The following is a 12,610-nucleotide window of genomic DNA, read 5'->3' as shown; positions in this document are numbered from 1 at the left end:
TGAGAATATTTCCCTTTCCTTCTTGCACTTCTTTCCCTGACCATTGAAGACTCTGCATCATGACTGCCATATTTCCAAATAATTAACACTGTCCAAGGTGTTGATTCATATATTTTTCAGAAGAGATAAAAAAGTGTGTCTACTCTGTAGAGACTGAGCATTGTAATTCAGTGTACTCTCTTTCCCTAGTACCAGTTTAGGAGAAGCTTTGAGCCTTCCCATTAAGATTTTACTTAATTTAATGTTGGTTTCTTTTGTTCCAATCTGTTTGTTCTTTTGTGTTGGAATTATGGCTTATCTTTTCATCGGTTTAATTCAAAGCAGTTGAAAAATCAACTTGGATAAACCAATGTAACTTGCATGCAGGCATGCTACTTTTAGTTTTAATCTGCTTTAACCTGCACCTCTAGAAAACAAGATTCATGTGCTGTGGGAAATGTCCTCAAGAAAAGGTCAATCACAGACTTTTTTCAGTATTCCTACTTTATAGACTAATCAAAGACAGAGAGAGAGAGTATGTGTATGCATGTGTGCATTTGGAAATATCAAGGCAGGTATGTTAAGAAAAGGCAGGATAATCAGCCATATATTTTTTAAGTTATATTGGAGTTTTGGGCCAGGCTTTGGAGTTATTTCCTAACTTGTCTGAACTGGGTTCCTTGGAAACATTCGGAGTTGTAAGTTTGATGGTTAGAACTCCAGATGTTTTTCCCCAAATACTTTCCAGGCTCAAAAAATTATTCTTCCTTTAGAAACTGTTCTTAACTTCTAAATAAGCTTTGGAATGAGGAAGTTCTTAAAGAGAGAATGAAAGCCAATATCTTTAGAATAAAATACTGTATTATTTATGATTTATTTGTTTTAAGACCTTATTTCTGAAAGCTTTTGTGCTTCAAAATGTCCCCCATGTTATTAGAAGGAAATTGTTTTCTGATTTTAGAAGTGACAGCTGCTGATAGGTACTGCTATGAGAAATTGAATATTGAAGGGACTGAAAAGGGCAACTGTGGCAGAGACAAGGACACTTGGATACAGTGCAACAAACAGTAAGTTCATCTACACTGTTTAGAAAGCAACTTGTGTGACATCCCCCCTCCCCACAACTGGCTGTCCTTTACTTAGTTTTTGGAGCCACTTTCTGCCATGAGACCAGATGAATGAGAAGTCCCCTGGCTTAGGAAATGAGGAATATGACTGTCTTCTGATGATCCTCAGGCACTGTGGGAGAATCTGTTAGCTTGTATCAGCTCCAGGGAGTCTCAGCTACCACATGCACATGAGCAGCCTGTAGAAGGTGCTGTAACTTAGCACAGGTCTCAGATATGTCAGACTCTCCAAACCGTTAGGTCACTGAAGGTGCAAAAGTAGTCCAAAATATGGCATATTATATTTCTCATTTGCTTTCCACTATACTCAAGGCTTACTGGGCCTGAATCACTGCTGGTTTGCATTTTACAACATCACTTATACCTATATAAATCTGGTGCAAAATGCCACTATTTTGAATTTAAACATTAACATACACTTTGTACAGGCATAACTGACATTGCCAAGGGCAAGGCCATATATAATTGGACGCACTGAAAAAAGTGTACAACTGTTTGGGATGTTTGTGGCTTTTTTTTTTTTTTTTTTTGAGTAAATGTGTTTAATCTCCCAACACAGAGATGTGCTTTGTGGCTATCTTCTATGCTCCAATATCTCAAGTGTACCAAGACTTGGAGAACTTGATGGTGAAATCACCTCTTCAGTCATACAGTTGGGAAAAATCTATAACTGCAGGTAATTCTTAAAACCCAATAAAATAGAAAAGGGAAGGTGTTAGCTTAACACCCCCCCACCCCCCCAACTTGCAAACTGTGTTAAGTAAATTGCTTAGTGGTGCCTTCCTTCCAAGTTAGCACTGAGGCACGTTATCAGGCAATTGTAGGGCAGCTTGTGCTGAAGATATTTCTATGCTCGTTCTGTAGCGAAATAGAGACCTTTTTTTTGTTTGTTTTGCAGCGGGGGCCATGTTAAGCTAGATGAAGAGACAGACCTTGGCTACGTAGAGGATGGAACACCATGTGGGACCAACATGATGTGTTTGGAGCACAGATGCCTACCCACTGACAACTTCAACTTCAGCACCTGCCCAGGCACTGCAGAAGGCAAAATTTGCTCAGGACATGGTGTATGTTTCCACATTCTTTAGCCCTTTTGCATATCTGCTCTCCTGACTGACTGCATCTAATTTTATTCATTTTACTAGATAGTTAATTTACACAGAAATTAACCAGAATTGTTGCTGGTGCAAGTTCTTTTCCTAAGTAAACGTTTCAAGAGAGTATCAGATATATAGGGGTAATAAATACAGGAGATTCAAGGCAGTTAAGGTGCAGGTTATGCTAAGTATTATTACACAAGGTCTATTAATTCTTTTCATCTTTTCCTTTGGCTTTGTTTATCTTTCCTTAGATAATTCACTTGAGACCTTCTAAGTCTGTTAAATGTTAACGTGAATAGTTCCAGATTCTCTTCCATATTTTTAAACTTTTATAATCTGTTGGCAGCACAAAAATACCATAGGCAGCTGGATTTTGTCAGAAAAGAGTTCCTGTGATGTGCAGAGTTTTCAGTTCATTCACCTATACTGTACTTAGTTCCTGTGCCAGGTGCAGAGATATTGAGTTTGTAGGAATTCTCTGTCCTGTGACTATTCTGACCAGGCTCAGGGGCCCTGCCATATTATAAAATGATCTCTGACAGAACAGACTTAGTCTGAGAATAAAGCTTCTAGTCCCTCCTGCACTATATAAGAATGCACTTTTTGCTTTGAAATTACCCATTTCATCACATATCCTAAGAAAACAGAAATTTGAGGGGCACAGTCTCCCAAATGAAATGGCAAACATGCAGAATTTTGCAGGGCTTTCTCACAGGCTCTACACAACTCGTCCTACTATGCATTCCAAATGCTGAAACAGTTTATTTTGTGATTTTTATTTTGAGTTACATTTTGAACTGCAGGTTTGCAGCAATGAAATAAAGTGTGTGTGTGACCGACTCTGGAGAGGAGATGACTGCAGCACCCTTTTCAAAGGTCCTGCAAGTTTTGATGACGATATTACCAGCAAAGGTGTGTACCACATGGTTTTTAGTAATTCTTTCAGTAAGTGTGCTTCTGGTCAGTGTTCAGCAAGCAAAGCTACATGATGCATTATTCAGATAACCTGACCGTTTGCTTCCAAAACAGAGTGATCACATTGTGAGAAGATTAAAGTTTTGATTTTGAGACTGAATCTATATGGTCTGACTCCTGTAGAATTGAAAAGGAGAAAATGGAACTTGTAGAATTGAATCCATTTTGCTCACCTCATTCATGCAAATGGTCCTACTGAAGTAGGACAAGTAGACTTTTGCCCCAAACTGCATTTCTAGACGAATAGGTCAGAACAGCTTGCACATGTTTTCCTCACTAAAACCAAAGGTATATATGACAAAATGAACATGTTCATATTTCTTATAAGATAAGCCTGTTATGTAAACTGATTTTTATGTAAACTGATTTTTTCTGGGATTATGTATAAGAGAAGATCATATTGAAATAAGTTGAGATGTAAATGTGTTGGATAGGGTTGGGTATTTGACCAGTCAAATAAAGTTTGGTCATTTGACTGGTCAAATGATCTTCCGAGGTCCCTTCCAGCCCTAATGTCTATGAAATCTATGAAAATCTATGAAATATTGGTCAAAAATGGGGAAAAATTGCCAATAGGTCCATATAATACACAAAAAACCCCACAAATTTTCCATTAAGAAATGTGTCAAAAAACAATTAAAAAACATATTTCTGTCAAGAAAACTACAAAAAAATGTAGTTTTTTTGTAAAATTGCTATTATCTTTGGCCAGTCAAAAATATGCAGTCAACAGACTGATATTACTGCAATACACGCTGCCTAACACCAGGTAAAGAGAACCGTCTCCTGAAGAGAAGTAACTTTGAGAAGCTTAGAGGGTACTTAGCTTGTCTATTCCAACCTTAACATGTGGACACGTCCATCTTAAAAACATTTAACATGTTTGAAAGGTAAGGTATAACAATACCTTTTGTCTATGTCACTTTGGAGGGGATTCAAGATAAGTCAGAGATATTTTTATTCTGGAAGTTATACTGCTACAACTATAGTGATTTAACAGCATTAATATAATCATATTAATAAATTTCCCATGTTGAACAAGCCTTGCATATATTTATTTTAAGCTCCTATGTATCCTGCTTTTGTTTTTCATCTTTTCCCAGGTGTTGTTAGCACAAATATAATCATAGGGGCTATTGCTGGCACCATTTTAGTGTTGGCTCTTGTTTTAGGAATAACAGCATGGGGCTACAGGTAAGTAAAAATATCATTGTTAATACATTTTGAAAAAATTGAAGATAGTTATGTAATCTGACAGGTGCATATTCTATGCACAAACAAAAATACTGAAAATTATATAAATATACATTTGCTGATCAATTAGAAACTGGATGTTTCCAGATGATTTTTAGATGGATAAATATTTTAGTGTTCACAAAGTTTCGTCTAGGTTTAGTATATGTTTAATTTGGTAAATTGCCCGGTGTTTGAAAAAAGTAACTGAAATTTTACTTCAATATCTAGCAAAAGAAAGCATAGGAATGAAATATGATTAAAATACAAACTTTGTAATGGTAAAGTAAATTTAGAAAGAACTACCTTGAGTAAGCAAAACACTTAATTTAAACAGGTATTAACATTTAATCAACTTAATCTGAAATTAATTTAGGCAGGGGTTGTTGAACAAGGATGAACTTGACTCGCTATTAAGGGTCAGGTTTTCATCCCGCGTTCAGTTTTTGGTGCTTTGCTAAATAAAGGCCAAAATAGTCAGATGAATTTATTTTAATATTAAGGGGGCTATTTTACTTTTCTTCCTTTACTGAATTTCTTTCAATAGGAGTAGTTCTGGTCAATGTCCAGTTAGGAAAGCAATATGGGTGTTTTTTGCTTTGTCTCTATTAAATTAAGGTCTAATATATATACTTATAGAAAAACCATCAACATTTGGATTAGTATGGTTATACAAATGCCTCTTCCACTGGTATTGACAGTACAAACCAGGCTTACCTGTTCCAAATGCCATTAATTGGATAGTGCCAAAGTGAATCTGAATATTGAGCTAGTACTATTCTCAGTTACGCTTTGCAGTTTTACTGATGCCAGTGTGATTAATGCATCACTTAAATATTTGGAATTCTCAATATTTAGATGCAAGTATGTGTCTGGAGATTGTGCCCTTCCTTGGACAAAGACCTGGGTACTGATACCTCACCCACAAGGCTTTGGCCAGTAAAAATTGGTGTAAATTAGGGCAGGTAGAGAAACATGTATATAACAGCATGAGAAATGGAGTAATATATGTACAGCTGCAAGCCATTTGTGCATATTATTCCCTGATTTTGGCAAGATCTGAAAGTCTGGACTCTGGAATGCAGTTTTAAAAATGAATGCAAAGCTTGTGATATAATTTAGCTAAAACTTTTTATTGACTTACCCCAGAAACATGTATTGAAGAAAACCCCCCCGAATGTCCCCAGACTTAATGAGCACATTTTTGTTACTGGTAAAATATTGAAGCATATGTCATAGCTACATTGACACAGACTCTCCACTATGAATATATTTCTACAGATTTGTTTTGAACTAATATATCTGTGCTCTGTTTCAAAAGTGATTTATTTAGGAATAATTAAAAAGCAAATTTCAGTTTAGCCCATACTGCCCTTTTACCTATTGTTTATGTTACCTTTTTTTAACCTATTGTTTACCAATTGTTACAGGGATGTTCTCTCAAATATAGTTTATGCTACGTATAGCAGGCTTGTGGGGCAATTAACAGGCTTGATTGGCATCCCAACATGCAGGATGTTTGGCTAGTCCTAGTCTAGTTCAACCACTGTCAGTGCTGTGCAAGTAACAGCCCAGAAACTGACAGGGTTTTATCAATTTCAAGACTGCTGTTAGAGACAAGGCACTCTATGTAACCAGCCTTAATGGGGTACAAGGGGCTAAGCAAAGGCCGAGCACAGGTAATAGGCATTGAAAGTAGGTGTTCCTGCATGGTATTAGCAGTTGCATTGAATTTGGTTTAAAATGGAACCTTAATATTGCAATGGCATTGGGCAGGGCTAGTGTTATTTGCAGAATTTAAATGACTGCCTACCTTATCCAGGGCATCTTAACTTATACTATGCATGCATGTTGGATACTCATTCTTATTTCTTTTTCTTTTCTATGGAAAGAAACTATAGAAGACAGAGGTATGTGATACAAGTAATGTGAATTCATCTTCAAGAAAGGTTTTAATTGTTATTTCTTTATTTTTCCCTTTTCCATGATGCGATTGCCATTTTATAAAACAATATTTTGCTAATGATCTTCAATGGTTCTTTATATTGTATGTATGAAATTATTTTATAAAGGAATATATATCTGAAATATTTGAAAGTGCTTTTTTTCTGCCAATACAGTAAGTGAAATCTGGGCTCTGCTGAAGTCAATGGCAAAACTTCCATTTACTTCAGTGGAATCAATATTTTACCTAGTAAAATATTGAAAAAGAACAATATTTTTGCTTTGTTTTTAATCAGAGATTTAGATGTTCTTGAGTTCTGTGAGCAGCAACGAAAGCATAATAGTCACTATGTTCTTTGAGTTATTTTAATTCCCAGAGCTCACTTTAATTTAAATGCATTTGAGTTAAATTCAGGTCAGCAGCTGGAAAGACATGCTCAGGTCCCCAGCTGTAAGCATGAGGTGTCAGTTTCGAATCCTGACCTCCCCTGTCTAAACCAAATATAGGTATTTTCAGAAATTCATCTGGACTCAGATAAACACTGTAAGACAAATGTGAATGGTCTTCCCACCAACTAAATTCCACTTTAGAAAGAACTCATTCTTTCACCAAAAGTGCCACCTTCCACGTCCCTCGCTATTCTGTTAATTTCTAGCTATAGACTACTGGTATAAACAGACATCTCATTTCTCCCAGAGGAAAGACTTTTTTCCCATGATTGTACAGACATACCAGTCTTTTCTCCCTCTAAGTACCTGTAAAGTATGCAAGAAATATGTGCTTTTTCCCAGGACAATGTTGCATATGTCTGTAAGTTAATAGCAGCTCTTTTAAGTTAATTGCCAGTCATTCCAAGGACAAGCTTGTCAGGGTGTGAGCTCTTCCTGGCCACTGAGCAGCAATGCAACTTGACAGGACTGTGTGTGTAAAGGGCAGTGCCGCTCCTCTTTTGTCCCAGGTTTTGACTCAAATCAATTAGGTCCTCTTCAAATGAGATGTCTGTTTACAGCCTAAGGGTGCAGACAGAAGTTCAGCTCCCTGCTGTAACTAAGAATGCTTTGCAGGAAGTGTTCTGAGTTGCAACAATCCCCTGGACCAAACAGAAGTTCACTGTTGGTTCCAGAGGGGTGGGGAATCTAGCTACTGACTGCGGGCCTGCAGCCAGTTTTCCCTAACAACGGCCTCTCCTCCCTCCCAGCCTGCACTGCTTTCAGAATGGGAGGGGGGGAAGGGAGCAGAGAGAGCTTGTTCTAGGGGTTCTCCAGCTAGTAGTGGAGGGTGGGGCGGATAGACTGAAGCCCTCCCCCCCGAGGGCTCCAATCCACCCACTTCACCCTCCAGTGCGAGCTGGAGAAACCCCAGACTGAACTCCCCCCACTCTCTTTACCCCTTCCTGTTCTGAAAACAGCAACAGGCTCAGAGGTAGTGCAGACAGTTCCTGAAGATGCCATGTTTTGAAACATTTTCATCTGAACCCTCATACAATGAGGGTTCAGATTTTTGTGGGATTGGGCCCTTTTAAGGTGCTTTGCAGCTGTGCACTTCTGTTTGGTCATGGCTGTAGAGTGCTTTCAGGGATGAGATCAGGTGAAAATTGTCACTTCTGTCTGTGCCCTAAATGTCTGGTCCTTCACCCATTCAAATCAAAGGGCAAACTCAGCTTAACTTCAGTTGTGGAGGATGAAACTCCAAAGAGACCATCGCTCTTCTGCTTTCCACCCCTGTAAATTAGAGGACCTTCTGTGGTTCTCATTGCTCAGTCTTCTCCTGATCTCTGCCTTTATTACTCTGTCCTGTTCCAAGTGGCTGATGTATCTGTTGCTAACACCTCTTGAACTTTACAGTCCATCTCTTCTGCCTTTGTAGTACTTCCTCTGTCAGACTCAGAACAGTGTGCAGCAAAGAGGTGGATCCAAGCTCAGATTAATTTAGTCTATGGACAGCAAAACACAACAGCTGGTGAGCACTGACTGGGACAAAAGTAGAGAGCTGAAAGTCTAGCATCAGGGAAGAAACTGCAGATAAGAATGTTACACAGGCAGAGCAAAGACAGAAACATGGTTTGTAGGGTTGTTATCTCTTTTAGGAATGGATTGTGTATACAAGTGCAGGATGGCTTGGTTTTATAAAGCCACTTGATTAGAGTAATAGTGTGAACAGAGGATAAGGCAACTTGAATCTCAAATATCAACAGGACATCTGGCCTTTGCCAGTGAAAACTTAACATGGAAGGACTGAGGGAAAATAAAGCCCTTTAAATTCCCTCATCCGAGGATGTTGATAAGTGAGATTGAGCATGGATTCAATATATAGTGACCAAAGAGATGAGTAGTCTGGGAACTAACACAGGCTACAACTATTTGAAGATGCTGCTAGAGTCTGTGTTGTCTCTAGCAAATTTTATTCCTATAGGAAAAGGAATTACTATCATTTGACTTCCAAAGAAATAGTTATGGAAATATATAAGCAAGGATTCAGTAGATGAATAAGTTCCCACCAAAATATATGTATTGGAATAAGTGGACACTAATTGTGCAGTAGCCTAATAACACTGTGCAGTAGCGTGTAGGGCAAAAACTGTGCTAATACACTACTGTGCAGTAGTATTTGGCTACTGCACAGTTACCATCACTAAAAAGCCATGCTGTGGTGCTACTGCACAGTAGCGCCAGTTACTACACATTGATTTAGTACTTGGTTATGCAAGTACTAAACTTAATGCTCTGTAACTACGGTGCATTAATGAATGTGTAGACACATCCAATAAGTATTAGCTATTAAACCATGATGAAAACAGTCAATCAGTATGTATATGAGTGTTATATAAGGATTATTATCCAGTGGATTGAAGCAGCCATAATAAACTGTAAAAACTGGAAAGGAATGCATTACCCAGTTTCATCTGTAGCAAGCTACCCTGAAATACATGAAGACCTAGAAAAGCATTGGTCTGCCTGAATAATAACACAATTATTTCTTTAGTAGTAGATTGGAGAACAATAGAAATCCATTAAGATGCTGACCCCTAAAATATTCCTGAAGTGTATGAAGAATGAGATTAGAACTGGTACACAGATGGCATTTTGAGATAAAGGGAAAAGAAGGCTTGCAGTATACTTGTTTAGGATCTTTTGGCTTATGATTATATGTTTAAAATACCAGGGGAGGGCTTTAAAATTTTCATCTGGAAGTAAAGGAAAATAGAATCTAGTTCAGTTCTCTAGAAGGATGTTACCTATGAGGAAGTCAGCCTCTTGGTAAATGATTTTTTATTAATGGTGACAAACAGAAAAAAAAATACCTTGGAAATGTAATGTCAGTAATTGGGCTACTTGTTTTATGCTCTAAATAAAGTCAAGGTAGTCATTTGTATTAGTAAGCAGCTTTCAGACTGTTAGATTATGTCCAAAAACTGTGATAATTGATGGCTATAATTTTACCATCAAAAGAAAAGTGGTAAGATGACACCAATTAGAAATTTCTAAGGTAAATGGGGAGCAGTATGTGTGTAAGGGAAGTGCCACTCCTCTTTTGTCCCCAGTAAACATTGTCTGTTGATAGTCAAAGCCAGAGCTTTGGAGACACTGGCAAAGAATAGATAACATCAGGTGTTGGTAGTCTGACATTACTGCCTCTTGGCAAAATTAGGGATGTATTATGAGAACTATTATGAGAATAGCTGAGCATTTTTAACCTGTACCTGCATCCCACTGAAAAGAGGAACTTTAATAATGGGACGTTTTTCTCTAACCCAGACTAAAGACCTGAGCAAGATATGAATTGTTTTGATAAACTGTTATAAGAAACACTGAACATATTTTCTGCTTGGTTGCAAATCATTTGCTTCTATTGCAAAAAATAAAATATGTAATTTAATCAGAATAAAAACAAGTTGCAGAAGAACAAAAACAGATGTTATAATTGAATCTTTCACACCATGGCTCAGAATCAATACATTCTGATGCCATAACCCTTAATTATTATCCTTTTGTAAACATCTGACAGTGAACTGTAAAGATTCAGCAGTTCCAGAAGATCACTCAAAACTAGGAGCTCTGTCATTCAGGAAACAGATGAAATCCTTAAAACCAGTGTCTTAACAGAATTGGAGTCAGTGCAATTTAAGTAAAATTAATTTCACTGTTATTGCCTCTTTCATAGGTAATAAGTTAAGTAAATGAGCCTTAAACTCCTGTAAACATTAATGAAAACTGAGTTTCTGTAGTTAACTCTGTGTTTGACCTGGAAACATTAGTTTTTCCATAAGTATTACATTAAAAAAAACTGGCTTTGCAATTTATGCCTAGAAAGCACTAAGGGGCATTAAATTGATGATGGGAATATGAAGGCCAGGATATTAAAAGGGTGATCAGTGATTTTTGGGTGCCACCTTAGAACAACCTGATTTTCAGTCTTAAAGCAGCTTGAATTTCAGTGATTGGGGTCTAGGCTTCTGTATAGTTTCACCAGCCACCAAATTAAAATAAAATTATAATGCTCGGTCTTTTTAAGGTGATTTTCTCAATGCTCATTCATTAGGTACTAAATAGCCACAAACCTGAAAAGTAAACCTAGGGAATTAAAGCCTCATGTTTTTCACTTGAAGTCAACCGGTAATGGAGAATACACCCTACTCCTTCACTTCCTTATTGAGCCAGATTCCTCCTTTTTTTATCCTGTTTCCCTCAGAAGCCATATGTGACCAAGAGGTCATGTATACTGCAGTAGCTGTACCTTGTTTCAGGATGCCTGTTGTTTCCTGATAACTAGGTGTTTTAAAGATATCTCATATATTGGTCATCCAGAAAATGAGATGTCCAAAATGAGCCATTATTAAAAATCTTGGCCAGGGAGTTTCAGTTAAAAGGGAGGTTTCACTTTTCTGAATCCTTAAAAATATGAAAGACTCCTTTCTCAACTCCCAGATGTGTGTTAGTGTTCTTACTGTGTGTGCTATGACAGTTTCTTCATATAGATCATTATCCCTAACTCTTTGTTTTAAAAACTAATATTTGTGTGTGTGTAAATGCATGTCCTGTTTTCTGACTTTCACATATTTGTTATACTTCAGACAAATACCCCAGGGAGATTATGTAAAAAAACCTGGAGAGGCCGACTCTTTTTATAGCGACATGCCTCCTGGAGTCAGCACAAACTCTGCATCTAGTTCTAAGAAGAGGTCTGCTTTTCTGTCGCATTTTCAGATATCTACCTGTTCCATCACCCATTATTCCATTAGTCAGAACATTTCATTATTTTGCAGCAGGTTTGATTCCTTCTTTCTTCTTTTTGGAATGTTAAAATGGCATCTTTCATTCTTTGATTACTGATTTCTATTCCTCTCCATCCCCCCTATAGTTCAGATTCATTTTATTGCTGGTTATTAAAAATCGGTTTAGAACAAGTATACTTTACATTCCATTGAAGTCTTGGATAATGTAATTTTTGACATTTCTCCATGTGGGATTTGCTTTCCAAGAAAATGGTAGTGCTCATAGTGAGCTCAAAAACAATACAATAACTAAAGAACCCTCTGACTTTCATGTCATATTCATGTAATCAAAGAAAAGAAAGAATATTATCTGGCTTCAGTAACAGTTATACAAATTAATTGGTTAATATGAATGTTATTTTTATATCTTTATTTGTGAATGTCATCATTAACTCACTGTATTTGTAGTCGACCTAGATCTTTTGATTTTTGTTCTTGCTGACTTGTACAAAGGAAGGAGGTGCTCACAATTTCTGTCAATTTCACATTCTAGATTAATATACTTAAGTGTCAGGAAAGTGTTAACCTAGGACACGATGCTGCAAATACTTATTACTGGCCTTGTACTTATTATTGTGAGGATAGCTGCTGGGCACTAAGTAATGTATCATTAACTTGTTCAGAATTTGCTAATATTTTGTTGCTCCAATTCCTATAAAAAAAGACATTGACACCATCTTAAAATGAGAATGCATTGCAAGCATTAACAGATCATTAGTAGCTTATAAAGCCATTGCCTTCTGTAATCTCTTTGCAATCAGAGATGCTTTAATTATGAAACTCCTTTTCAACTGGGACGTCAGAATGGCTTATGCATTACACAGTTTACAAGAAGCAGTGTGTCACTGTAGGAAAAAACAGTCTTGTTCTGCCTCCGAGGAGAATTGAAGTTTTTGGAGACTTTCCAGATCTTGGCCCTTCACATTATTTATAACTGAGCAATTGACAAAACCACAAAATACTTAAGTGCATTTAAAGT

The 12,610-nt window shown here is 37.1% G+C and overlaps 1 protein-coding gene across 19 annotated transcripts in view; it reads left to right on the top strand.

Annotated features, from left to right (window-relative positions):
- Positions 1-12,610, top strand: part of ADAM22 (ADAM metallopeptidase domain 22) — a 262,391-nt gene that overhangs the window by 214,963 nt on the left and 34,818 nt on the right. For 10 of the 19 annotated variants that reach the window (XR_009462659.1, XR_002093669.2, XM_059729028.1 and 7 more), the window contains exons 21-27: positions 941-1,046; positions 1,666-1,782; positions 2,005-2,173; positions 3,010-3,118; positions 4,285-4,375; positions 6,307-6,324; positions 11,431-11,625. Coding sequence is in view for 17 of the 19 variants with exons in the window: in XM_059729028.1 (XP_059585011.1) it covers positions 941-1,046; positions 1,666-1,782; positions 2,005-2,173; positions 3,010-3,118; positions 4,285-4,375; positions 6,307-6,324; positions 11,431-11,625 (805 nt within the window). In the remaining 2 variants the exon portion in view is untranslated. The remainder of the gene's footprint in view (positions 1-940; positions 1,047-1,665; positions 1,783-2,004; positions 2,174-3,009; positions 3,119-4,284; positions 4,376-6,306; positions 6,325-11,430; positions 11,626-12,610) is intronic. The other 9 variants (XM_059729032.1, XM_019497941.2, XM_019497943.2 and 6 more) reach the window with 2 other exon arrangements.

Source organism: Alligator mississippiensis, chromosome 5 (genome assembly GCF_030867095.1).
Source record: "Alligator mississippiensis isolate rAllMis1 chromosome 5, rAllMis1, whole genome shotgun sequence".
Taxonomy (NCBI): Eukaryota; Metazoa; Chordata; order Crocodylia; family Alligatoridae; genus Alligator; species Alligator mississippiensis.
This window is presented reverse-complemented; position numbering and strand designations above follow the sequence as displayed.